Below are 27,794 nucleotides of genomic sequence, written 5' to 3'. Positions count from 1 at the left end.
CTGCTATAAATATTTTTGTACATACAGGTCCTCCTTCCACTTCTCTGATATCTTTGGGATATAACCCTAAAAATAGTATTGCTGGGTCAAAGTGTATGGACTTATTTAAAGCCCTTTGAGCATGGTTCCAGATTGCTCTCCAGAATGACTGGATCAGTTCACAACTCCACCAGCAATGCATTAGTGTTCCAGTTTTTCCACATCCTCAGCCGGCATTTATCATTTTCCTGTTTTATCATCTTAGCCAATCTGGCCAGTGAGATGTGGTACCCTAGATTTTGACTTGCATTTCTCTAATAACTAGTGATTTAGAACATTTTTATATGCTTATAGATATCTTTAATTTCATCTTCTGAGAACTCCCTATTCATATCCTTTGACCATTTATCATTTGGGAGTGGCTTTTATTCTTATAGATTTGACTCAATTCTTTGTATATTTTAGAAATGGGGCCTTTATCAGAGACACTGGTTATAAAAATTTGTTCCCAATTTTCCGATTCCCTCTTAATATTGGTAACATTGGCTTTATTTGTACAGTAGCTTTTCAATTTAATGTAATCAAAATTATCCATTTTGCATTTTATAATGCTCTCTAACTCTTGTTTCATCATGAAGTCTTCTTCTCTCCACAGATCTGACAAATAAACTATCCCTTTCTCTCCCAGATTGCTTACAGTATCAGCCTTTATACCTAGATCATGCACCCATTTTGATTTTATTTTGGTATATGGTGTTAGATATTGGTCTATGCCCAATTTCTGCCATCCTTTGTTCCAGTTTTCCCAGCAGTTTTTGTCAAATAGTGCATTCTTATCCCAAAAAACTGAGGTCTTTGGGTTTATTAGATCACTATAGTCGTTGCCTACTGAGTCTTGTGTACCCAATCTTTTCCATTGATCCACTCCTCTATTCCTCAGCCAGTACCAAGTAGTTTTGATGACTGCTGCTTTATAATACAAATTAAAATCTGGTATGGCTACGCCACCTTCCCTAGCATTTCTTTTCATTAATTGCCTTGATATTCTGGACCTTTTCTTCTTCCAAATGAATTTTGCTACTATTTTTTCTAGCTCTACAAAGTAAGTTTTTTGGTAGATTGATTGGTATGGCACTAAATATGTTATTTTAATTTAGGTAAGATAGTCATTTTTATTATATTAGCTCAACTCAGCCATGAGCAATTGATGTTTTTGCAATTAGTTAGATCTGACTTTATTTGTATGAGAAGTGTTTTGTAGTTGTGTTCATATAGGTCCTGGATTTGTTTTGGCAGGTAGATTCCCAAATATTTTATAATGTCTATAGTAACGTTAAATGGGATTTCTCTTTCTATCTCTTGCTGTTGGATTTCCTTAGAGATATATAGAAATGCCAAGGATTTATGTGGGTTTATTTTATATCCTGCAACTTTGCCAAATTTTTTTATTATGTCAAGTAGTTTTTCACTTGATTCTCTAGGACTCTCTAAGTATATCATCATATCATCTGCAAAGAGTGATAGCTTAGTCTCTTCTTTGCCTAACTTGATTCCTTCAATTTCCTTTTCTTTTCTAATTGCTACTGCTAACATTTCTAGTACCAGATTGAATAAGAGGGGTTATAGTGAACATCCTTGTTTCACCCCTGATCTTACTGGAAATGCTTCTAACTTATCCGCATTACATGCAATACTTGCTGATGGTTTTAGATCGATGCTACTTATTATTTTAGGGAAGACTCCATTTATTCCTATACTTTCTAGTGTTTTTAATAGGAATGGATGTTGTATTTTGTCAAAAGCCTTTTCTGCATTTATTGAGATGATCATATGGTTTCTGCTAGTTTTGTTGTTGATGTGATCAGTTATACTGATAGTTTTCCTGATATTGAACCACCCTTGCATTCCTGGAATAAATCCTACCTGATCAAAGTGTATTATTCTCGTGATGAGTAGCTGTAATCTTTTTGCTAATATTTTATTTAAAATTTTTGCATCTATATTCATAAAGAATATTGGTTTGTAATTTTCTTTCTCTGTTTTGTCTCTTCCCGATTTAGATATCAGTACCATATTTGTGTCGTAAAAAAGAATTTGGTAGGACTCCTCCAGTTTTCTTGAATAGTTTGTAAAGTATTGGAGACAATTGTTCTTTAAATGTTTGGTAGAATTCACTAGTAAAGCCATCTGGTCCTGGGGATTTTTTTCCTAGGGAGTTCAATGATGGCTTATTCATTTTCTTTTTCTGATATGGAGTTATTTAAGTAGTTTACTTCCTCTCCAGTTAGTCTGGGCAACTTATATGTTTGTAAATATTCATCCATTTCAGTAAGATTGTCAAATTTATGTGCATACAATTGGGCAAAATAATTCCTAATTATTGTTTTAATTTCCTCTTCATTGGAGGTACATTTACCCTTTTCATTTTTGATACTCATAATTTGGTTTTCTTCTTTCTTTTTTATATTATATTGACTAAAAGTCTATCAATTTTATTGTTTTTATAATACCAGCTCTTAGTTTTATTTGTTAATTCAATAGTTTTCTTAAATTCACTTTTATTAATTTCTCCATTGGTTTTCATTATTTCTAATTTAATTTTTAATTGGGAATTTTCAGTTTGTTCTTTTTCTAGCTTTTCCAGTTGAATGCCCAATTTGTTGACCTCCATTTTCTCTATTTTATTTATGTATGCATTCAGGGATCTAAAACTTCCTCTAAGAACTGCTTTTTCTGTATACCAAAAGTTTTCATGTGTTTTCTCATTATTGTCATTCTCTTGAATGAAGTTACTTATTGTTTCTATAATTTCTTGTTTGACGCACTCATTCTTTAGGATTAAGTTATTTAGTTTCCAATTAGTTTTTGGTCTGTCCTTCAATGGCCTTTTATTACATATAATTTTTATTGTATCATGATCTGAGAAGGATGCATTTAATATTTCTGCCTTTCTGCACTGAATTGTGAGGTTTTTATGCCCTATTACATGGTCAATATTTGTGTATGTGCCATGTACCACTGAGAAGAAGGTATATTCCTTTTTATCCCCACTCAGTTTTCTCCAGAGATCTATCTATCTATCTTCTCTAAGATTCTATTTATTTCCTTAACTTATTTCTTGTTTATTTTGAGGTTAGATTTATCAAGCTCAGAGAGGGGGAGATTGAAGTCCCCAACTATTGTATTTTTGCTATCTTTTTCTTCCTCTAGCATCCTTAACTTCTCCTTTAGGAATTTGGATGCTGTACTGCTTGGTGCATAAATATTTAGTAATGATATTGCTTCACTTTCGATGGTGCCTTTTAGCGGGATATAGTTTCCTTCCTTATCTCTTTTAATTAGATCTATTTTTGCTTTTGCTTTGTCTGAGATAATGATTGCTACCCCTGCTTTTTTTTACTTTAGCTGAGGCATGACATATTTTACTCCAGCCTTTTACCTTTACCCTGTGTGTATCCCCCTGTTTCAGATGTGTTTCTTGTAAACAGCATATTGTAGGATTATGGTTTTAAATGCATTTTGCGGTCTGCCTCCATTTAATGGGCAAGTTCATCCCATTCACATTTACAGTTATGATTACTATCTGTATCTTTCCCTCCATTCCTATTCCCTCCCCTGTTTATGCTTTTAATTTCCCCCTTCTCCCTTCCCCTCCTTAAGAGTTTTCATTTTGACTGCCACCACCCTCAGTATTACCTTCTTATCAGCCCCTCTCCCTTTTCCTACCCTTCCCCCTTACTACTTCTTCCCTCCCTTCTACCCCCCCCTTTCCTTAGCCCTTCCTCCCTCCTACTTCCTGTAGGGTATGATAGATATTTATACCTAATGTAGTATGTTATTTCTTCCTTGAACCAAGATTGACTAGAATAGACCTCGTACAATGCCCTTCTCCCTCCAGTCTTTCCCTCTATTATGATAAGTTTTATGTCTCTTCTCAATAGAGTCCTATAATTAACTGATTATGTTATTCCCTCCTTACACCAGAACCAATGATGGAAAAGCTCATAAAATGCCCATCTTCCTCCCTTCTTTCCCCTCTACTATAATGTCTTTGTGTGGCATAATTTACCCTTTTTTGCTTCATTCTTTCCTCCTCTTCCATTGCAGTCCCTTTTTAGCCCTTAATAAGGTTTTTTAATCATCATTTTGTGTCATTTATACCCATACCCTCTATTTATCTATATCCCTTATAGATGTTGCCATAGGTATAGAATTCACAATATTAATAGATATCAGCTGCCCATATAGGGATGTAAACAGTTTGTTCTTATTAACTAACAGGTTATGTGTATGTGTGTGTGTGTTTGTGTGTGTATGTTTTTCCTATCTACCTTTCTATGTCTCTCTTGAGTTTTGTAATTGGAGGTTGAATTTTCCATTGAGCTCTGGCTTTTTTATCAGGAAGGTCTGGAAGTCCATTATATCATTGAATGACCATCTCCTTTCCTGGAAGATTATGCTAAGTTTTGCTGGATAGGTGATCGATCCTTGGTTGTAACCCAAGCTCTTTTGTCTTGCGAAAAATCATATTCCAGTTCCTGCTATCGTTCAGGGTAGAAGCTTTCAGATCCTGTGTGATCCTCATGGTGGTCCCTCAATATTTGTATTGTTTCTTTCTGGCTGCTTGTAGTATTTTCTCTTTACCTGATAGTTCTGAAATTTGGCCATAACATTTCGAGGACTTATCAATTTGGGATCTCTTTCAGAAGGTGTCTGATGTATTCTGTAAATTTCTATTCCACCCTCTGATTCTAGCATCTCAGGGCAGTTTTCCTTGATGAGCTCTTGGAAGATGTTGTCCAGGCTCATTTTTTCATCATGATTTTCTGGTAGACCAATAATTCTCAGATTCTGTCTCCTGGATCTGTTTCCCGGGTCAGTTATTTTTCCATTGAAATATTTTACCTCTTTTTCTAATTTTTCCTTCTTTATGTTTTGTTTGACTGATTCTCGGTGCCTCATAGAGTCATCAGCTTCAATTTTGGTTGATTCTAATTTTTAGCGAATTGTTTTCCTTGGTTAGTTTTTGAAGCTCCTTTTCCATATGTTCAGATTTCATTTTTAGTTCACACATTTTTCCTTTTAAGGAGCTGTTTTCTTCATTGTAATGGTTTTCTAATTTCTCAATTTTGATCTTAAAAGAATTACTAATTTTATCTTCTACCTCTCTAATTTGGTTTTCAAAGTTCTTTTTGAGCTCATCTAAGAATGCTTTCTGTGCTTGAGACCAGTTCATATTGCCTGTTGAGGCTTGAGCTGTGGGTGTGGAGTCAACACTGGCTCCTTCTGAATTTTGTTCCACCCTCTCACAATAAGAGGATTCTAGGGTCTTTGTGTTTTCAGTCTGTTTTTTTTCCCATTTTGAGGCAGGGCCTTAACCACACCCTTCCTCTAGGGTTTCCAAGCCTTTACTGTTTAAAATTTTGCTCTGGGGCAATAATTACTGTGTTTTCACTGTCAGGGGTGGGGGGAGTGGCGATTGAAGCAGCCAGGTTCACTCTGCCATCCTAGTCCCTGGAAGTTCACATAGAGGCTTTTTAAATTTCCAGGCAGTGAGTTGGTAGTCCCAGGAGTAGCTGCCACAACCGTAGTTGTACCTCTCTCAGTTGTTTTTCTAATGAGATGCTTCGCATTGTCTTGTATTTTTTCATTTTTTCTTGAGCAAGCTTCTACTTGCTCCTTTCCAATTTTTTTAAATTTTTTAATTTTTAAAATTTTTTTTGGAAGGGGGAATGTACAGCAGTTAGGTTTAAGTGACTTGCCCAAGGTCACACGGCTAGTTTTTGTATTGTATCTGAGGCCAGATTTGAACTCAGGTCCTCCTGACTCCAGGGCCATTGCTATATTCACTGCACCAACTAGCCACCCCAAATTCCAATTTTTAAGGATATTTTCTTCAGTGAGCCTTTGTGCCTCCTTTTCTATTTGACCATTTCTATTTTTTAAGGAGGTCTTCAATGAATTTTTTGTGCCTCTTTTTCCATTTGGCCAGTTCTGCTTATTAAGGCATTCTTTTCTTCATTAGATTTTTGTACCTCTTTTACCATTTGGTCTGTTCTGTTTTTTTAAGGTGTTTTCTTCAGTACATTTTTATGCCTCTTTTACCAAGCTGTTGACTCTTTATTCATTATTTTCTTGTATCACATTCATTTGTCTTCCCAATTTTTCCTGTACCTCTCCTTTTTGAACTCTTCCATTGCCTGAGACCAATTCATATTTTTCTTTGAGGCTTTGGATATAGGAGTTTTGACTTTGCTGTCTTGTTCTGAGTGTGTTTTGATCTTCTTTGTCACCATAGTAACTTTCTGTTGTCAGATTTTTTCCTGTTGTTTGCTCATTTTTCCAGCCTATTTCTTGACTTTTAACTCTTTGCTAAAGTAGGGCTCTGCTTCCAGTGTTAAAGCTGTACTGTCCCACGCTTCAAGGGTTTCATACAGCTGTTTTTGGTGATGCTTCTAGAGACCAGTAAATTTTCAGTTTTCCAAGATGGTATAAACTAAGGAGAGGTATGTTTACTACTTTCCTGGCCTTTCAATGGCTATAAGACCCCTTTTCTTACCTGGAACTATGATCAGGGTCTTCTGCTTTACTGTGGCTGCAAGCTCTGGTGTGCCTAGTGGTCTTCCTTGCCTTGGGACTGCCACAAAGGAATAGGACTTGGCTCTGAATAAGGGCAAAGCCACAGATACCTGGTCCCAGTGCCAGCGGAATGACCCCTGTAATCTCTTTCTGCCCAGTTGTTCAGCACCCTTTCCATCTTTGAGCTTAGAGCTCTGGATGCAGCTGCTGATTTAGTCACTCCCAAGGCCTGCTCCTGGTTTGCTGGTAGCCTGGTCTTGCTGGTATGGACTGCACTAGATTGGGCTCCGCTCTCACCCGGGTGAGACAGATCTTTCCTGCCAAACTTAGCCAACTAGCTAATTTGTCTTAAGCTAGAAAATTGTTTCAACCCATCCTTTTGTGGGTTCTGCCACTCCAGGATTTATTTTAGGGCACTCATTAAAGTTCTTTGGAGGGGTTTGCAGGAAGTTCAGATGAGTCCCTGCCTTCTCTCTGCCATTTTGGCTCTGTCCCCATGTAATTGGAGATATATTACTTCCTCATGGGTAGACTGAGCCAATGTAATGAAAATAACTACACATTAATTTACCTATTAAGTTTCATATCATTCAAAGTACCACATGATTACTATTGTAGAGCTAAAAAATAAAAATAATAAAATTAACCTGAAAGAACAAAAGTTCATGAATTCATGAAATAAAGCAGAAAGAAAGAGGGCTGATGGGTACCAAATATCCTTCTTCCCAGTCATCTAGCTCACAGCATAGGTGTGTTATCCTAGACTCCTGCCTCCCACTCACCCCACATGCCTTCTTTTTGTACATCTGTGCTCATTTTCTTGCCACTCACACAGCCATAAGCCTATTTTTGACCCTTACCACTTCTGGCTTGTACTGTTGTAATAGGCATCTGGTTGATCTCTCTGTCTCAACTTCCTCCTCCCTCTAATCCATCCTCCACACAGCTGCCAACAGGCTTCTTCAGAAGCTGAGTGTCTGACCACGTCTGCCTCCTGTTCAGCAAGCTCTAGCAGCAGCTTATTACAGCCAGGATCAAATATGAAGAAATTTGTTTGGCATTTAATGGCCTTCATAACCTTCCCTCTTCCTACTTCTCCGCTTCTTATACTTTATTCTCCTCCACAAACTTGTCCTTCTTGCAGGTCTTTGACTAGAACATTCCGTCTTCCTGTCACTGTCAAGCATGCCAGGAATGTTCTCTCCCTCATGAGCACCTCTGGGTTTCTAAGACTCAGTTTTTCTCCCACCTTCTACATACCTTTTCTGGGGCCCCGCCCACTGCTCTAGTGGCTTGCTCTTGCCCTTGTGAAATACCCTTCCACCCACTTTGTATCTTGCTTCTTTGCTCCTAAGTGTTTCTGTTGTTGCCCTCTCCCCATTAACGAGTCTGGAGAGCAGAAAATGGCTTTGCCTTTCTTTGTATTAACAGTGCTTATCATCTTACTAAGTGCTTCTTAACTGACTGATGGCCTGACTGACTGGGGGCAGAGCATCGTAGCAGGCCCCTAATGTATAGATTCCAAACTGTACCCTGCATTCTAATAATTACCCCCATGTCATCAAGCCTACTTCTGATCCTTCCCTACACAGACCTGATATTGCAGTTAGTCCACGATTCTTTTTACCTGTTTGTCACTTACTTTCTACCTTTTCCTTTTGTCTTTTTTCTGCCCCAAATTCTCTTCCATTGCCATTAGCCCTCACCTTTTTCAAATCATGTGATTTTAATTGTAAACTGTTTAGCAAAGTTCCTTACATGTAGTAAGCACTTATATAAATGTTAGCTATTATTATTGTTTTTGTTGTTGTTAGTAGAAAAAAAAGCAACATCTTTATTGAATGGCAGAACATTCTAGATTGAAGATGGTGAGAGAAGTATGAAATAACTGTTGTAAATACCGATCCTATCTTGGTCTGCTATCTTGTGTATGTTGGGTAATAAGCAATTTATTTTTATAGCCTTCAATAAACATTATTGAGAATCTATCCTGCTTCTTTCCCATCTCATTGTTTTATATTTAATGTTGGTGGGATCGCCTGGATGAATGTATGTTAGAATAAATATGTACATATATTTCTAGTTTGGAAAACAATCAATTTTTAAGAAATGGAGCAAGGACCATTATTGATATTATGTCTCTTTGAAACCTGATGCCCCAGGTTAGATACACTGTTATGTGCTATCATTACATGGAGTTGGAATATTGCTTCTAGGGAATTATTTGAAATAAAACTAACTTTAAGTTTTGATATATATATTTTTTCTCTCTGTTCCGCTAGTAAGCCTGAATTCATTCATCTGTTTTAGTAATTTCAATTGTGCATCTACGGATACTAAAGCTGACAATTTCATTCCAAAATCATGTCTTTCCTGCAGACTTGATCGTTTCCTTAAGAAATGTGGACTATTTTGCGAGGCATCAGAGGAAAGTCACAAAAATGTTGACTAGATACATAATGTATCTGTATAGGCTTAAACGTGATTTTTTTAGCCAGTAGTGGTGGACTTTAAAATATGCCTTTATGTTGACAGGAGGACTGGTATTGGTTTGGGAATTACATTATTTATTTTCTTTGATGGGAAACCTTTCTAGGGAAACTCCCTCTGTTGATATGATGATGAATTACTTACTTGGGACTTACATAGCCTTAAGGAGTTTCCAGGGGCACTGAAAAATGTAAGTGATTTGCCTATGGTCACCTAACTAGTATGTGTCTGAGGCAGGAGGAGAACTCTGGTCATCTTGACTCTTAGGCCAGTCTACCATTATTACATTGTCTTGCTTATGTACAAAGCAGTCACCTATAGACCAGATATTTTTCTCAGTTTTGGAAACATAGAAGCAAAATTGAAACATTGTTCGCCCTGAAAGAGCTTACATTATAAGGGGGAAATATCTTGTGTATTTACAGAAAATACACAAAATAAATTCAAGGCATTTGCAAGAAAGCACTATGCCCTGGGTGGGAGACCATGCCAGCCTTCATTTAGCAGGTGGTGCTTGAATCGGGCCTAGAAATAAAGCAGATTCTAGGAGGTGGGGTGCAGATTGAGTATTTTCCAGGCATAGAGAACAGCCACCATGAAGGCAAAGAGATGGGAGATGAATCATGGGAAGAGCAGTAAGAAGGCTAGTCTGGATCTTAGCCCTGGAGCACAAGAAGGAGAATCAGCTTTTTTTCCTCTCTGTCCTTCCTCTCTAGTCCTCAAGGCTTACCACTGGGCCTGGCATAAGCAGTAGTGCTTAATAAATGCATATTGATTGTTCGAGTTAACCTTTTTGGGTCTTGGTTTTCTCATCCATAAAATGAAGGGAGTTGGACTAGATGGCCTCTGAGGATTGAGGTTCCTTCCCTTTCTGAATCTCTGATTAATTTCCCTTGTGTTATGTTGCATAATCATGGAGCAGAAGCAGCTTTCCAGTGTTAGCATGGTAGCAGTGCAATGAAGCCATGTAAGTTGGGCATTGCCAAGGATCTCAGAACATGACCATATTTCCATTCTAATGTTCCGACAGAACACTTGCTTTTTATCTGCCCATTTCCCATTTAGAGTTATCCGAATATGAATATAGCTACCCATGGCTCTGGAAAAAAGGCGTTCCTATCTAGTGAAGGAGGAGGTTTCCCTTGGTACCTCATTTTTCCCTTACTGGAGGGGAGCTATTGCGACAGCTCACTATATTTTTAATGTTTTTGGCCTTTATGTCCCAGAAAGAGTAATGGCACTGTCAAATTGGGCTCCCCAACCCCACCCCCATTCCTTCTTTTTTTCTTTTCTTTTTTTTTTTTTAAAGCAATCGGGGTTAAGTAACTTGCTCAAGGTTACACGGCCAGGTGTTTCTGGGTGGGTGCTAAGTGTCTGAGTCCTGATTCGATCTCCAGGTCATCCCAACACTGGAGCCGGTGCTCTTACTCGCTGTGCTGCCTGGCCGCCCCTCCCCCATTCCTTCTTAAAGAAGCACAAGAAAGTGTGGAGCATCAGATGACTGCCTACTTCTGTTAATGCCATGTGGGCCCCCCTGATGAGGTTGAAAGCATTTGGTTTTCTTCTTGGAATGGAAACAAACATTTCTTAATTAATGAGCTACTGAAACAGAATCTATTTTAACAAAAAAGGAATATACTGGCAATGCTATTTGTACCATTCCCTGCTGGGACTCTCAGAATGCACATACTAACATTCATGGGCCAAGTGCTTTCAGGTCATCGAAAGAGGGTGACCATTGTTTGAGAGGACTTTGACTTTCAACACCATTATTGAAAGCCTTGATGATGTGCCATTTTCTTTAAGCACAAATTGGGGCAGAAACAAAATAAAAGATGGTTGGCACCAAAAGTATACTTTTTTGATAAATATCTTTTAGCTTAATTATGAATCATAGAAATTAATTTCAAAATGATAGATTCCTCTTGCAAATAAGATCATGACATTTGTGGGAGTTGTTTTACATGCATAATGTATTCAATTACTTTTCTTTTTTAATTACAGGAGTTGTAAACCTGTGTTAATATAGAATGCAGAATTAGAAAGCTTTGAGGAATTTAATTGAACTTAAATTAGAAAATGCTTAAGTCCCCTGTGTTTTTGTCTGGACTAGAAAATGGACATGAAAATGGCTTTGAACCTAAGACTGGAGAATGGGCAGGACTTAGCAGCTTACTGGATGTGGGGGGCAAAGGACAACTTTGAGATGACAAAATTTGTTTACTTTTCTATAGTACTTTAAAGCTTGCAAAGATCTTTCCTTATATTACTCCTATGAAGTAGATAATAGTAACACTTCTATCCCCATTTTATAGATGAGAATCTTGATGCTCATTGAACCTACTGATTTGCCCATGTTCCCCAAACTCCTGACTGTTGGAGCTAGGATTTGAATGCAGGTCCTTTCCGAGCTGGGCCTCCAATCCTGTTTCCATTCTGCCAAGCTCTAATAGGGTAAATGGTTGTGATATTGATAAAACAAGGGAAATTAAGAAAAAGAACATGCATGCCTAATGTTTTAGGCTTTTTTGTTACTTTTTTCCATAATACCTTTCCTGATCCCTCCTGGCTAAAAATATCTCCTTCCTTTGTGCTTCTGTAAACTTTTTTCTCCTATTGAAGCACATTTCATCTTCTTTCCTCCATCTATACTATTTTCATTAGAGATCTCATCAGCTCCCATGAGCACTTATGCAGATGACTCAAATATACTTGTTTTATGCCTAACTTCTCTGTTGACCTCCAGTCTCACATCTCCAAATGTTTCTTAGACGTCTTGAACACGATGTCCTATAAACATCTTAAACTCAACATGTCCAAAATTGAACTGATTATCTTTCCCCTAACCCTAAAGCCTCCACACTTCAAAATTTTCATATTACTGCACAGGATGCCACCACCTTCAAGTCAACTAGTAAGCTTATAGATTAGTTGTTATCCTTGATTCCTCACTCTTTCTCATGTCCCATATCCAATCAATGGTCAAGTTTTGTCATTTCCAGCTTTTCTCATATACTCCTCTCCTCTGATACTGTAGGCCCTCATTACCTCATGCCTGGATTATTACAGTAGATGCTGGTTGTTTTCCCTGCCTCAAATCTCTAATCTTGCCAATTCCCCCTACCTACAGCTTTCAAGTTAATCTTCCCGAAATGGAGATCTGACCCCTTCTCTTATTCAGTGAATTACAATGTCTCCTTGTTATGTAAAGAATCAAATATTATATCCTCCATTTGGCTTTCTAAGCCTTTTATAATTTGTATTCTTCCTGTCTTTCCAGTCTTCTTGTACCTTGAATACCCCTGAGGACTCTGGGGTCCAGTAACACTGGCCTCTTTGCTTTTCTCCTGGCTGGTCTACACTTGATATGCCATTCCAACTCCCCAAACTAAGCACTTTTGCTGGCTTTGTTCTCAGGTTCTCCCTGCTTGTCTTTGCCTCCTGGCTTCCCTGATTAGGCCTCCTTAATCTTAGGGCCTTCTCCTTGCGTCTAGATCTTGCTTGTACCTCGTTGTTTACATGTTGTCTCCTCCTTTAGACTGTGAGCTCCTCGAAGGCAGGGATTCTGGGGTTTTTGCCTTTCTTTGTGTGCCTGGCACAGGGTAATCATGCTCTGTTCATCTTTTTATCTATCCCTCATAGTGCCTGAAAAAGTCTCTTCCTCACACTCTCCATTCACTAAATATTTGTTGAATTGGGCTGAATAGACTTAATCATAAAGAACCCTTAATATGTTCTTCTAATACTGGAATGACTTAATGAGATGATATGAGACAAGGAAGAAAGGTTATGTTTTGGCAAGAAGGAAAGGGCATCAGGGTTCAATACCTGCACTAAACTAACCTTTAAGTGGGCAATTAACATTTAAAGAAAATAAAGTTTGGAAGTATTTGTGGAGTAATTGCAGAAACAGGGAAAGTAGTTCAAGGTCCCTGTTTTGTTGAGAGGAATTCTTTTTTCTCACACTGACAGTCATTGGAGAATGGAGGTTGTGATCTCTAAAAGATGAAGAGAAAAATCTATTCAAATGGCGACATTTCCTTGTTGGGAGGATTAGGGGAGGGGTTCTTTGTTTAGTTTTGATTCTCAAATTCAGCTCATTGATATTTTTCTGACTGAAACATGTAACCTTTTAAACCATCAACCTGAAATTGGTTTTCCATTTGCTGGACATTAAGTAATAACATGTCAAGAGAAAGAGGTCCAGGTGGGGTGCAGTGACCGCAAGTGCTGTTCATCCTTTCCATTGGCTTAAAGAAGAAGTCAGCAGCAATGGCCTCTGGCAGGATGCTCACTTCCACATTTGTAATTATGCTTTTTGTTGAAAGTAGATGAGCCCTACAGATGTGGCTGTTTAGTGACAAGACTGACAATCCTTCCTCTGTGTTTCCCACTCTGCATCCCAGATAGTTTTGCTTCCAAGTAGGTGTTTACTTTTATGTCAACATGTCTTGGAATTGCTGTTCCTTATGTATGAGTGTGAAAATATGTAAACAGTTAGGTGCTGCAGTGGCTAGAGCACAGGGTCGGGAATCAGGAAAACCTGAGTTCAGATCCAGCATCAGACCCGGACTAGTTGTGTAGCCTTGGTGCAGTCACTTAACCTGTATTTGCTTCCCTTTCCTCTGTAAAATGAGGATGACAATAGCATCTATGTCTCAGGCTTGTTGTGAGGATCGAATGAGATAATATGTTTAAGGTACTCATCACAGTGCCTGGCACATGTTAGGTGCTACACACACACATGCCCACACACGCACAACACAGACACGCATGCACGCACACACACATATAGTTGTTATTATTGTTGTTGCTAGCAGTATTATTCTGGGTTGACCAATTGGTCACTAGCAGTGGGAGATGTGGGGGACAGCTGAATCTTTGACCACCAGTTTGTTCTTCCAGCCTTCCTAGAAACGTTAATCCACTACAAATTCAAGAGAAGTTATTTCATCTGGAGACTTGTTTATACTCTGACCTTACTGGGCATTAATAGTTGTACAGTATTTGTGTTGTAAGGGAAAGAGGTGTGTCAAATGAGAAGAGATCCAAACTCCATGAATGGGTTCACCTTTGCAGAGCTGCCAAGAACAAAGGAAGAAGGTGTTAGGGCTTGCTTGCAGTGACCCTTTAGGAAGGGGATTTTGAAAGGATGAGCAGAGTACCTATTGCATGGAGTAACAGTAACAGAAAGAAAGGTCTCTATGCCAAGAGACCTGTTTAGTGACAAGACTGACAATCCTTCCTCTGTGTATCCCACTCTGCATCCCAGATAGTTTTGCTTCCAAGTAGGTGTTTACTTTTATGTCAACATGTCTTGGAATTGCTGTCCCTTATGTATGAGTGTGAAAATATGTAAACAGTTAGGTGCTGCGGTGACTAGAGCACAGGGTCATTTCCCCTTGGGGCTTTATCCATTCCATAATCTTTGTTTTAGTAGTTAAAACTTATCATTGAGAGAAAGAGAGAGAGAGAGAGAGAGAGAGAGAGAGAGAGAGAGTTTGATATATCCCTAATTGTTTTTCCTAATTTTAATAACATTATCCCTAATCTTTTTAATTTAGTTTTCACTGTAGTGAAAATCACTCAAGTTATCAGAATCAGTCTTTGTTTTCCTTAATGGAATACTTCACAAAATCCCATTAACAACAAGCAAACAAAAAATGAATAATTTTCATGCATCAACAAATACTTTGATTTTGAGAAGATGAGCTTCTTTTTCTTATTTCCTTTCCCCATTCTCTGGACAAAAAGAAATAAATTTTTAATCTTCACTTATCTTTTTCTGAACATATAACTCTTAATCTACTCTTTTCCTTACATTAAAAAGTCCTATATTTGAATAATGCAAATTATTTCCAGTGCTCAGATGATTTTTACAGTTATATATGTGTCCATATATTTCCTAAGTCACAGGCCAGCAGTATCTTTTAGCCCCAAGGGAAAGAAAAATGTAGGGGGAAAGGGAAAGAATGAAGAGAAAAAGAAACCAAAGGATGTGATAATAGAAAACTCTGGTCCATCCTTTCCTTGGATGTTATTTGTTAGGAGTGGTGTTTGTGCCTATCCTAAGCTTTGTGTACATGTCTGTCTTACATTGTAATATCATGTTCCTAACCTATTGAAATTCTATAGAGTTTCCTCACATGTTGGTTGAAGGCCAACATGACAACAATTAGGTCTGTCTCAAAGTCTAGGATTAGCTGGAGCTGTTCAAATGAATTAATCAATTTTTATTCTCCCAGGCACCAAACATGAGTATGCAGCAGATGTTGTCATTTTTGCTTAATTCCCCATTAAACATAGTGATGCATTGTGTGCATAAATAGTGCCATTTTTGATAATGGGGAATTTCCATTTAGGCCAAGTACAGTTTATCTGATATGAGTTTTTATAAAATTTTATGAAGTGTAGGTAGTTTTTGAAGTATGAATTTGCATGAGGCTACAAGCCAATTCTCTTTCTTTCTTTTAGATATATCCATACACATACAAAGAGACATGCCTATATATGTTTGCTTTAGTTTACAAAACTTTTTCCATTAAAAGTGAAGATGGAAATATTTGACTACATAATAAAGGCCCAGCAACTCATTTAGTTTTGGAATATTATTTACATCTTTATACTATAAATTAGTGTGATATGAGCACGGCACAGGCACAGTGAATTTAGTGTTGAATTGGAGTCCACCAACCTCAGTCACTGGTTTATTCTGAAACCCCAATAACTTAAAATATGGGAGTTTCAGAATAAACCATTCCATGAGCAAATGCATTCTTTTACAGAGAAACTGCCATAGCATTGGTCACTGAGCTCATACTATCAACGTGTTCCAACTGTTGGCTAAAAAAAGAAAGATGAGATAGAACAAGCGAGATTGCTGCATGATCCCTTGGCCTCTGTGCCCTGTCTGATCACTGAAATGTTAAGGGTGGTTGTGTACAGCAGCCAAGAGTTGGACATAAACAACTGACCCTTGTCATGACCATCTTGAATGGGAACATGTTGTTATGGCTCTAGTGCCAGATCCCAAGCCAAGAAGAGCAGCATATGTACCCTCTTCTGATAAGTGACCATGCATTGGCCTCCATTTCCTCATCAGTAAAATGAGAATAATAACTCCAGCAGTGCTTGCCTCAGGGGCTTGTGACAAAACTCTGATGAACTAATAGATGGAAAACCCTTGATAACATTGTAGAAATGCTTATGACTCCAGTGTGGGGCCCTTTGGGTTCACTGACCCTTCCAGTGGGGAAGAGTACACATACCTTGTTTATGTTAGCAAAGAGCCATTGTGAAGACTTTGTCTTCAAAGAGCCCCTCTTCTGAAATATTTGTTGTTACATATAGACATTAAAACCTGTCTAACAATACGTTTGTGTATGCTTCTTACTTTCTTTCAGAACCTGGTAAAGCATCTTCCTGAGCAGAATGAACTTAGTGCCTTAGCCCAACTAAAGAATGAATACGATGACCTCTGTGAGCCTGAACAATTTGGAGTTGTGGTACGTTAGTGGAGGGACCCACACTGTCAGCTCCGAGTTGTCGTATGCTACAGACACTGACAAAAAAAGTGTTCCACTTGTTGATTGATCTTTGCAATTTCTCTTACTGTTGTTCAGTTGTTTTAGCTGAGTCCAGCTCTTTGTGACCCAATTTGGCAAAGATACTGGAGTGGTTTGCCATTTCCTTTTCCAGCTCATTTGACAGAGGAGGAAACTGAGACACAGTTAAGTGACACAGCTAGTCAAGGTCTGAGCTCAGATTAGAACTCCAGGCCCGGCGCTCTATCCACTGCACTGTCAGCACGTGCATTTAAAAAAAAATTAATAGTTATTTTCCCCAATTACATTTAAAAACACTTTTTTCACTTTTTTTTGAATTCCAAATTCTTTCTGTCCCTCCCTTACTTTCCTCTGCCTTCAGTGAGAAGGCAAGCAGTTTGATAGAGGTTATGCATGTGAAGCCATGCAAAACATATTTCCATATTCATCATGTTGTGAAAGAAAACCCAGGCAAAAGACACCAAGAAAAATAAAGAAAGTTTAAAAAAAAGGTATATCTAGATCTGCATTCAGACTCCAAAGGCTCTTTCTCTGGAAATGGAGAGCATTTTTATCATAAGTCCTTCAGAACTGTCTCCTATCATTGTATTGCTGGAAGAGCGAAGTCATTCACAATTGATCATCATAGGACACATTCACTTTTAAATTATTCCTTATCCCAGTCTTTAAGCAACCCAGAAGCTGAATCACTTTCTTTAAAGGTCCTCAGGGCACGTGATGAGATGTGTTCCATGTCAAGACTTTGGTAGTCTATCTTAGAACCAAGCAATTGACATCTTTTGTGCTGTGCTTGGACTCAGATGATTCTAGATTGATCCTTTTCCTCAAAGGAGGGCCCTCTGATTTAGGATTTTATGTTTCCAAAATCCAGTTTTAGATGAAAGTTTGAGAGGATAATTGCAAAGCAGATTATGACACAACCCTTGTTTTTGAAAATGTGAAAACTATTTGTTATGCACTCTGGTATTTGAATACGTTTGCAAACTTAAATAAGTGTAATAGGATTGTATAATACCAGGTGGCACAGTGGATAGAGTGATGAGTCTGGAGTCAGGAAGAATTAAGTTCATAGCTAGCCTTAGATACCTACTAGCTGCATGAACCTGGGCAAGCCACTTATTCTCTGTTTGCCTCAGTTTTCCCATCTGTAAAATGGAAATAATATTAATACATACCTTCCAAAGTTGTAGGAATTAAAGATGATAATATTTGTAAAGCATTTTGCACACCTCAAAGCTTTTGTTATTATACTCATTATTATACCAAAAGTATTTAACTTAGAGCATCATAAACAATCCCGGTGCCCCAGGGAAAAAGTCTTAGTTAAATTTGAGTTTAATTTGAGTTTTAGAATCGAGGAAAAAGTCAAACAAATTAATTAGGTGATAAATAGAAACACTTGAACTGATGTTATATGCCAAAGATCAAAGACTTCCTAGCTCATAGTACCACTGGAATACTCATCTGTGAGTGACAGTCATGTGTTTTCAGCCAAGACACCATTCAGGTACTTGGAAGACTTTTTTTTTTCATGAGTGTAGTTGATCTTGGGAAAATGTATTAATTTTCTAAAGAATTCATTCAGGAAGAATTTCTTTGGTATCAGTGAAGAAATAAAATAAGATATAAAATAACAATAGAGCTTTGGAACTAAAAGCAAAGTATAAAACTGAGCAATTTTCTTGTTTATATTCATAACCATAAATAATTCTTTGCCTTTCAGTGCATGAATAGTAACTTGGCCATTTTTTTCACTGCCCACCATCATTACACACCCACTTGTTGGAAAATCAAAGACATTATAAAGCAGTGTTTGTAGGAAGTGAGTAATTTAAAACACCACTATCTGAAATACCCAAAGTGAAGTTAGTGAAATATAACATTTGGGAAGGAAATAACTAACACATTAATCGTGTCCCTACATTTCAGCTTTGTTAGTAGATCATGAGAAATGTCATACTTAACTCCAATTGACATCTTCTTCAGGTGCCTCATTATGACCTTGAGATTATGCCAGGGGAATGTAATCTCTACCAAGTCCAACCCAGCTGGACTGGGAGGGGGTGGAATATAACAGAGAACTGTTTTCCTAATGATGGGCCAACTTGGATTTGTAAAGGAACATGCTTAGGAGAGGATTCAGGAAGCATCACTGGGTGAAAAGGTGTTCATTTGGGGGCTTTTTTTGTTTTAGTCCAGCATTCCTAGATTCCAAGATCTTTTTGCATCTTGATTTGTTCATCTGATATATTGGCTATCATTCTTAGCTTTGTGTAGTCTCTGAATTTAATGACTACACACACACACACACACACACACACACACACACACACACTTTTAGAAATAATTGAAAAATATATAACAGGAAACTGTGGGGGATAACATCCCGTAGTCTTCCTCTGCAGACCTCAATAGGTGGCATTCATCTCTTCATACTCTTTCAGTTTCTTCTTTCAGGTAGTTCTAAACTGATCCAAATGTGCTGTCAATCAGCACAAATTTCTTCATCTTTTTTTTTAATATTTTTTTTGATTTTATTGGTATTCAGAATCCAGTGTGGCTTCTATTTTCCTCTCTTCCAAAATAAATGCCTCCTGTGTAAAGTTTTGCCTTTTAAATTTGGAATAAGATAATTTCCCCTTTGTAATATTATTTTGTAGTTGTTGTTCTGTCATTTTTCAGTTGTGTCCATCTCTTCATGACTGCATTTGGGGTTTTCTTGGCAATTCCATTGCTATTTCCTTCTCCAGTTCTTTTTTTTCTATTTTTTTCATTTTTGTAATGCTTTATTAACTTCTGATTTACATCATTCATTTCCGCCAGATTTTGAGTTGTAAAATTTCTCCCTGTTTTTCCCCTACCCACCACCCCAAAATAGCAGTCCCACAGGATATTCCCTCCTCCAATCTGCTCTCTCCCATATTTTCTCCCATGCCCCTTTCGACTTTTCCAGTGGATCTCTATGCCCCAGTGCCTGTATATCTTATTTCCCAATTACATGTAAAATAGAATTAATAATGGTATATATATATATATATATATATATATGTATATGTGTGTGTGTGTGTGTATGTTTAAACATTTGATTTTAAAACTTTGAATTCCAGATTCATTCTCTTCCTCCCTTGACACCCACCCTTACTGGGAAGATAAGCAGTTCAATATATGTTGTATATGTGTGGCTAATGCAAAACAATAATATAATAGATATATTGTAAAAGACTGACTATATTTCCCTCCCTCCTATTCCACCTCCCACTTGTTCTATTCTCTACTTTGATACCATCCCTTTTCAAAAGTGGATGCTTCCAATTTCCCTCCCCGCCAGGCTTCTTTCCCTTCCATCATCCCCCCTCTCATCCCCTTCCCCCCTACTCTCCTGTAGGGTGACATACCCTATTTAGTGTGTATTTCATTCCCTCCCCGAGCCAAATTCAATGAGAATAAGGTTGAACCATTTCCTTTTGCCTTTCTATTCTTCCCCTCCATTGTAACCTTTTTCCCTTGCCTCTTCTTTATGAGATAGTTTACCCCATTCTGTCTCTCCCCATCTCCTCTCATTATATTCCTCTCTCCCCTCTTAATTTCACCTTTTAAGCATCATCCCTTCTTGTTAAATTGGTCCTATGCCCTCCATCTATGTATACCTGTAAACATATATACACACATTCACATATGTATTCATATGCCCATATACCCTAATATATAGACATATATATTTCTATTTCCTTCAACTGTTTTCATACTGACAAAAGTTTCATCAGTTACAATGATTGTTTTTCCATGTAGGAATGTAAATAGTTGGACTTTGATAAGTTCCTTATGATTTCTTTTCCCTGTTTACCTTCTCACGCTTCTCTTGTTTCTTGTATCTGAATGTCAAATTTTCTATTCAACTCTGGTTTTTTCAGCGAGAATGCTTGAAAGTCCTCTATTCCACTGAATGACCATATTTTCCCCTGAAACATGATACTCCATTTTGCTGGGTAGGTGACTTTTTGTTTTAATCCCAGCTGCTTCGACCTCCGGAATATCATATTCCAAGCCCTTCGATCCCTCAGTGTAGAAGCTGCCAGATCCTGGGTTATCCTGATTGTGTTTGCACAATATTCAAATTGTTTCTTCCTTGGCTGCTTGTAATTGACCTCCACCCTAGACTGCAATCTAGATCCAATCAGGTTAATGCGAGAGCAATTTGCTTGGTCCCCCTACACTCTGCAGGCCAGGAGCTGAAGCTGTCACATGGTGCTGGCTGTGCTGGGCGTCTCAGTGGCTTCTCGCCCCTGGGGGCAAAAGCCACGCACTCCCATTTACTTGGTCCCCAAGTCCAGACTGCACTGACCTTTCACTTTGTCCTTTGCAATATGTGTTGATAAATCTGGAAATGGCCACAGCTGCTGCTGATCTGGAGTCCCTCCTACAAGCGGCTGGTCAGGCCTGCCCTGGGGCTAAAGCCTTGGCGTGGGGCTGTGCTCGGCTCCCAGAGCGCTGTGCTGGCCGATTCCTGCCCGCTTGCCGGGCTGTCCTCAGTGGGAGCTTAGCTTCTCTGTGTCTTTTTGTGGGTTCTGCGGCTCCAAAGTTTATTCAGAGTCCCCTTCTTACATTGATTTGGGGAGGTGGAAGCCGGAGCCACGCGGAAGTTGTGCTTCTACTCTGCCATCTTCACTCCGCCCCTTCTTCATCTTTTCTACAAGAATATTATGAGAGGCTTTATTAAGTGCCTTCCTACAGTGTCCTCAGCTGCTAGTGTACTAACCTTACTGAAGAAGATGTCCAGTAGATTATATTATCTTTTAGCATAAAAACATAATTGAATTTTACTTTTACCTAGGATTCAGCATGATTTTTTAAAGAAAATTTTATCACCTAATTGGATTAGCAACTGTCTTTATTGTAGGAAAAGTTATCTAAGGGCAATCTGACTTGTGTTATTAGTAAAACTATGTTTCAGACGCAAGTATAAGAGAAAATGAGAAGTTAGAAATTGAGTTGAAGAAAAGTAGATTTTTTAGCATCACCACATTGGTGTTTTAATAATTTACCTTAATTATGTAATCAGTATGCCTGTCAATTTTAATAAAGGTCAGTTAGATATTTAAAATACACCAAGCAAAGAAATATATTGTAATTGGGTTACTTACTGAAACATCCAACTTGATATCTGGCCTATTTCTGAATGAAAATTGGCATACCACATACATTTTCATAGCTTTAGCACAATTATATGTTCAATCAAACATTTGGATGCTTTGAAGTTTCTTCTTCATTTAAAGTGAAAATCACAATCAGTATAATTTCTACTTGTGGCAGCCTCTTGGAGGCATGTCCCTATGGGATTGGTGAGGCTAATATTTTTAGTGGTATTGGAGTTGTCAGCATAACCTTGGGTCAGTGGTTCTTCAACCATTCATTATCTGGGGACTCCTGGGGTCACTGACACCCTTTCAGGGAGACTGAAAAGTCAAAGTTTTTTTTCATAATAATTCTGAGATGTTTAAATTTCTAATTCTGTAAATATTGATAGATTACAACCCACATGAACAAAAGCTCTGGGGAAGGCTTCAGTTTTTAAGAATGTAAAGGGGGCAAAAAGCTGGAGAACTACTGTCTTAGACTCATGCTGGGAAGAAGATTTAAACTCTTGCAAGTTTCCCTAGAAACCTGATGAAAATCCTGGCATGCCTGATATCCTGGCTTCCTTCTCGAGTGGGTTAGTACTGGTTTCCTTAGGGAGACCTGGCCAAACAGCCTGCCAGTGGCTTGCTTCCTAGCCTTTCCCTTTCAGAATCAAGTTTAGGACATCCTCCTAATTACACACATTTCCTTGGCTTTAAGAAAAATCCACAAACCTTCTCAGGAAAGCCTATTAGAATCCCCAGCAGGAGTGTGGAATGTTGTGTATCTCTAGCTGGGACTACAGACCCATACTGTGTGTGTATTAAACTAACACATCTTCTGACAAAAGGAAGGCAATAATTAGTTGTTTTAGTAATCGTTATTTTGTTTTTCTGACTTCAAAATTACCCATATTTTTTCAATTAAAAGCATTGTGAAAGTATAATCTGATAAGAAGATATGGAGAGTTGAGCACATGAAAACCTTTACAATGGGAGGCCTGGCTTACTACTTCCTGCTGCTGGACCATGGGAATTTTTTTCTTTGTGTTTTAAAATGCCTGGGACAGGAAGGCCACTGCTTTTCCAGTGACATTTGGGAACACCATTCCCAAGCAAAGTTGCTGTGCTCTCTACTTTATTTAATAAAGATGAACTGAGGTGAAAGCTTTCTCTTAAAGATGGCATAATCAGGTAAAAAGGATTACTTTTTTGGTGTGGCTAGGTGGCACAGTGAGTAAAGTGAAGGCCCTGGAGTCAGGAGGACCGGAGTTCGGTTCTGGCCTCAGACACTTAACACCCACACACACAAAAATAGCCATGTAACCTTGGGCAATTTACTTAACCCCAATTGCCCTCCAAAAAAGGCAAAAAAACCCCACCCCATTACTTTTTTAACTGCATCCACAAGGCTAGATCCTACTAGGTCATAAGATCTTTGAGGACAGAAAGTTAGCTATATGCTAGCAAAACATTGTGTGGCTCTCAGTGTCTGGCATAGTGCTCCACATACCCTAGCTACTAAAGAAAGACTTGTTGACTTGAACAGATCATTTGCTTTCATACAAAATACTGACTTCTCTGGGGTGTCAGCAGCGTAGTATTTTTCACATTTGCTTACTCACTGATGAAATAATGTGTTTTGTCTTTCTTTCTTATTATTCCAAGTATTCTGTATTTTCTAATGTAATACCTTTAATGTATCCATTTCTTTTACTTCTCCTGTGTATGTGTGCTATATGTTCATCTTGAGAGATACCTTAACTTTCTCTGGAAAAAACATCACTTGGCTTGATGATTTTTGGAGGGGCAATTTGGTTACATAAAGTCTTCTGTATATTTTAATTTTGCCATGCAGCCTTTCATGTTCTTGTTCCTGTTATTTTTTCCTCCTAATTCATGTGCCTATTTCTGTCAGTGGCACTGCCATTAACTTAGTCACCCTGGCTGTTATCTTTGCCTCCTTCTCCCTCACCACCCACATTCACAGCATTTTCAAATCTTGTTGATTCTATCTTCACAATACCTTTCACAGACCTGCAATCCTTTCTATTTTTAGTGCAGATGCCCTAGTACAGGCCTCTGTATTGCTACATCCAAGGACTGTTTTAATACATTGACAAACTTTTATTAAGTACCTGTGTTGTACAAGTCCCTGTCCTTGGCACTGAGGCTTTAAAGATAAAAAAACAATAGAGTCCCTACCTCAGAGGACTTTATGGTAAGTATCGTTCAGGAACGTGATATCTATACAGTTCAGTATCATAGCAGGCTACCATTCCATATGCATGGAATCACCTCTAGTTCTGGGAACACCCAGTTCTTTTCTCAGGTTCAGCTCAAGTATTATCTCCCAGGAGGGAATAGAATTTTTTTGGTTCCATCTAGTTGTTAGGGGCCGTCCTCAATTATTTTGTATTTCTTTTGTAGATGTAAGGAAGGATTGATGCCTGAATCATAACCTCCCCCCCCTCCCCATTAATCCCAATATCTTTATTTAGGTGAGAATCTCTCTATTGAGTCAGTTCTAAGGATGAAGTGAGTGTGAGCAAGGCCGAAACCCCTCTGTTGAATCAATTAATCAAAGGCTTTAAGAATAGATGCAGAAAATCCTTGGTTAATTCAGACCCACACAGATAATATCTTGGTTCTCATTTCCTCAAATCTAGTTACCTTTTTATATTTTTCTTAACTCCTGTGTTTTCAATTTTTTTTTGTTTCTGTTCAGTTTTGATTGAAAGTAATCTATGTTATTAAAGTTCCTTTTTTTCCTCTTGTAGGATTATACTCAGTTATTCATGGTTAGAAGTGTAATAACTCTCAAGAGTCTTCTCTCAAATTGTATTCCCTCTCATTAATGGCAGTCCCAGAAGGTAGAATACACTCAGGGTTCCGAGGATAATATTGTGGGTGGCTGTTTCTACTACTATAGCTTATAAGTCCGCACTGTTAAGCTTCCCATTTACAATAAGTCTGTAGTAGACTTAATTAGCTTCTTATTAAAGATGTGTACTAAGGTGGCATAATATTATATCACATTAATATGCCATGAATTGTTCCCCCTTTCCGTAGAAACCCTCTCAGTTTCCAAATCTCTGGTAACACAAAGAATAAATATTTTGTACATAATGGATCCTTGTCCCTCTTTTTTTATCTCTTTGGACTATCACTGGGTCAAAAGGTATGCACATTTTAGGAACTTTGGGGAATATTTCCAAATTACTTTCCAGAATGACTGAACCAGTTCACATCTCCACCAATAGTACCTATTTTTCCATAGCTCCTCCAGCATTTTCCTTTTTTGTTAATTTTGCCAATTCAAGGAGTGTGGCAGTAGAACCTCAATCATTTTTTAATTTTCATTTCCCTAATTATTATGAATTTAGATAATCTTTTCATATGACTATTAATAGTTTTGATTTTTTCCTTCTGAAAACTACCTATTTATATACTCTGGCCATTTGTCAACTGGGGAATAGCTCTTATAAAATTGACCTATTCCCCTATGTATCTTAGAAATGAATCCTTTATCAGACATACTTCCAGCATTCCCCCCCCCCCATTTTCCTCCTTCTCTTCTAACATTACCTGCATTGGTTTTGTTCGTGCCAAGCAAATTTCAATTTGATGTAATCAAAAGTTTCCATTATACCTTTTCTGATCCTTTATGTCTCTTTCTTGGTCATGAGTTCTTCCCTTAACCCTAGATTTGACAGGTAATTTCTTCCTTATTCCTCTCACTACTTATGTCTATAACTTTTATGTTTAAGTCTTATACTTATCTGTAGTTTATCTTGGTATACATTGTGAAATCTTCATATAAACCTAATTTCTTCTGAACTTCCTGTTAGTTTTCCAACAATTATGAGTTCATGCCCCAATAACAAGGAACTTTGTGTTTATCAAACAGTAGATTACTGTTTTCATCTGCTTCTGTATACTGTGTACCTAATTTGTTCTCCGGATCAACTACTTCTTTTACCCAGATCAAATTGTTTTCATCATTATAGCTTTGGGACAAGAATTAAGATCTGGTACTGCCAGGCCTCGTTCTTTCCCACTTTTTTCCAGTAATGTTTTTAACTTATTTTATATTTCATTAATCACAGCATCCAAACTTGGAAAATGTAGTGATTATTTGCAGATTTTGTGTGCAAAGGTTATATATCCTTTATTTGTTATACTCATTCATACTGCATATTTAGGGGATCTAAATGAAATTTAGAATGGCAATACTTGGTGCACATGTGGATTCAAGGCTCTCTTGTCATCATTGTTATACCGCATAGGTCTAGAGTCCACAGTTTGCTAATTCTTGTTCTGGATATACTACAAGAAAGGAAAGGGTGGGGGCTCTCTATACAGAAGTATTTATTGCTCTTCGATTTCTGCTAGCTAACAATTGGAAATAATTTGTTTCCAAGTATTGGACAATGACTGAATAAATTATTGTAGGTTGTTATAATATATTATTATGGTACCATAAAAATGACAAATATAAAGAGTACAGGGAAATCTAGAGAGTTCTATATTTCACGATGAAACATGTGGTAAACAGTATCAAAGAGAAGCAGACATCCATTATGAGTCAGCAGTAAAGACAGCAGATCCTTCTAAGTGGGTGGTTGGGTTCACTTGAAAGAGAACTGGATTTGGAGATAAAGGGCCTATGTTCAAATCCCATTTGTTTGACGTTGGGAGTCACTTAATCTCTATGTCTCAGTTTCCTCTTCTGTAAAATGAAGAAGTCGGAATAACTGATACCTAACATCTCTAGTCACAAATAAATGCACACATTTGGAAATGACATAAAGTACATGTACACATGTATTATTCTATTTTTGGTAAACAATTATATTTGCCCATTTTAAATCAAAATGAAAATTGTTCATATTTTTGAGTTTTAGCATGGAAATTTGATCTATATTCATTTTAATAGCTCATTAGTTTTTGACAAGAATATACACACATATACATCCACATAAGAAAGAGCACTGGATTTAGAATCAGAAGACTTAGTTTCAAATCCCATTGCTACCACTTACCAACTCTGTGACTACTGGAAAATCACTTAACCTCTCTGCTTTGGTTCCCTCATCTGTAAAATAAGAGGGTCGGTCAGCCTAAATGTCATCTGAGGGCCCTTGCAGCTTCAAATGGATGACCTTAGGAAAGATTACAGGCTAATGATGTGCTGTCTTTCTACATGTAGCACAATGGTTCTAGGGATTCCTGGGTTCTAGGAATCAGTCTCTGTGTACCTACGTGAGCATGGACACAAATTGGTATGTTCTTTAATGTTCCCTTTTTCTGCAAATGAATGTGATGTTTGGATTGCAGAGCGGTGTTCACCAGCTGCATAGATAGTGAAGTGTATGATTATAAACCAAAGTACGTCTAACTCTGTGGGGAAATAAGCCACTTGTAGCTGCTCTCCCTGTAAATCAGCACAAGAAATGAGAGCCCCTTGATGTGGTTTTGATAGACAAGTACCTCATAACACAAATAAATCCCTGCCATAATACAGCACCATGGTCAATGTCCCCCAGCACTTCAAGGAATGAATAATAAAACAAAGAATGCCACTCATCTCCAGTGCTGCAAGGGATGACAACTGAAAACAAGCATATTTCAACATAGTTCTTGTTCTATTTACTTCTGTCACTTAGGTGTACTCAGGTGCCTTTTAATAATTCTCTGCCTGGCTGGGGACGCATCATTTGTATATGTTAGTTAGCCTAGCACACTGCCTGGCACCACAGTAAACTTGTTTAATTGAATGGAATCAAAGACTTGTCTTAAACAGGAAATGTTGTTGCCTGTTATGTCAGTTTCCTGCTAGAATGGAGCCCTCAGCTCTCTCTAGTCTGTAGGATTTCATACAAACTCCTCGGGTTGGCAGTTCTAGCCCTTTAGAGAGGGGCTCCAAGTGATCTTTCCAGGCAGATTCCACCTCACTCCTCCTTAGGCGCTTGATGTTCCAGACAGACTTGCCTGTTTGATGTTCTCCATTTTTCCCTCTGTGCTTCAGACTATGCCTCACTTCACCCTCATGGAATCTTAGTGC

General features: G+C 38.0%; 1 protein-coding gene across 1 annotated transcript in view; it reads left to right on the top strand.

Annotated features, from left to right (window-relative positions):
• Window positions 1–27,794, top strand: part of DIAPH2 (diaphanous related formin 2) — an 873,453-nt gene that overhangs the window by 377,166 nt on the left and 468,493 nt on the right. The window contains exon 21 of the mRNA XM_069065282.1: window positions 16,452–16,553. Within this exon, the coding sequence (XP_068921383.1) occupies window positions 16,452–16,553 (102 nt within the window). The remainder of the gene's footprint in view (window positions 1–16,451; window positions 16,554–27,794) is intronic.

The sequence above is a fragment of the Petaurus breviceps genome, unplaced genomic scaffold (assembly GCF_028583685.1).
Source record: "Petaurus breviceps papuanus isolate PSGF00001 unplaced genomic scaffold, PetGlider_PUasm1.0 90681, whole genome shotgun sequence".
Taxonomy (NCBI): Eukaryota; Metazoa; Chordata; class Mammalia; order Diprotodontia; family Petauridae; genus Petaurus; species Petaurus breviceps.
Note: the sequence above shows the minus strand (reverse complement) of the source record. Positions and strands in the feature narration are given on the sequence as shown.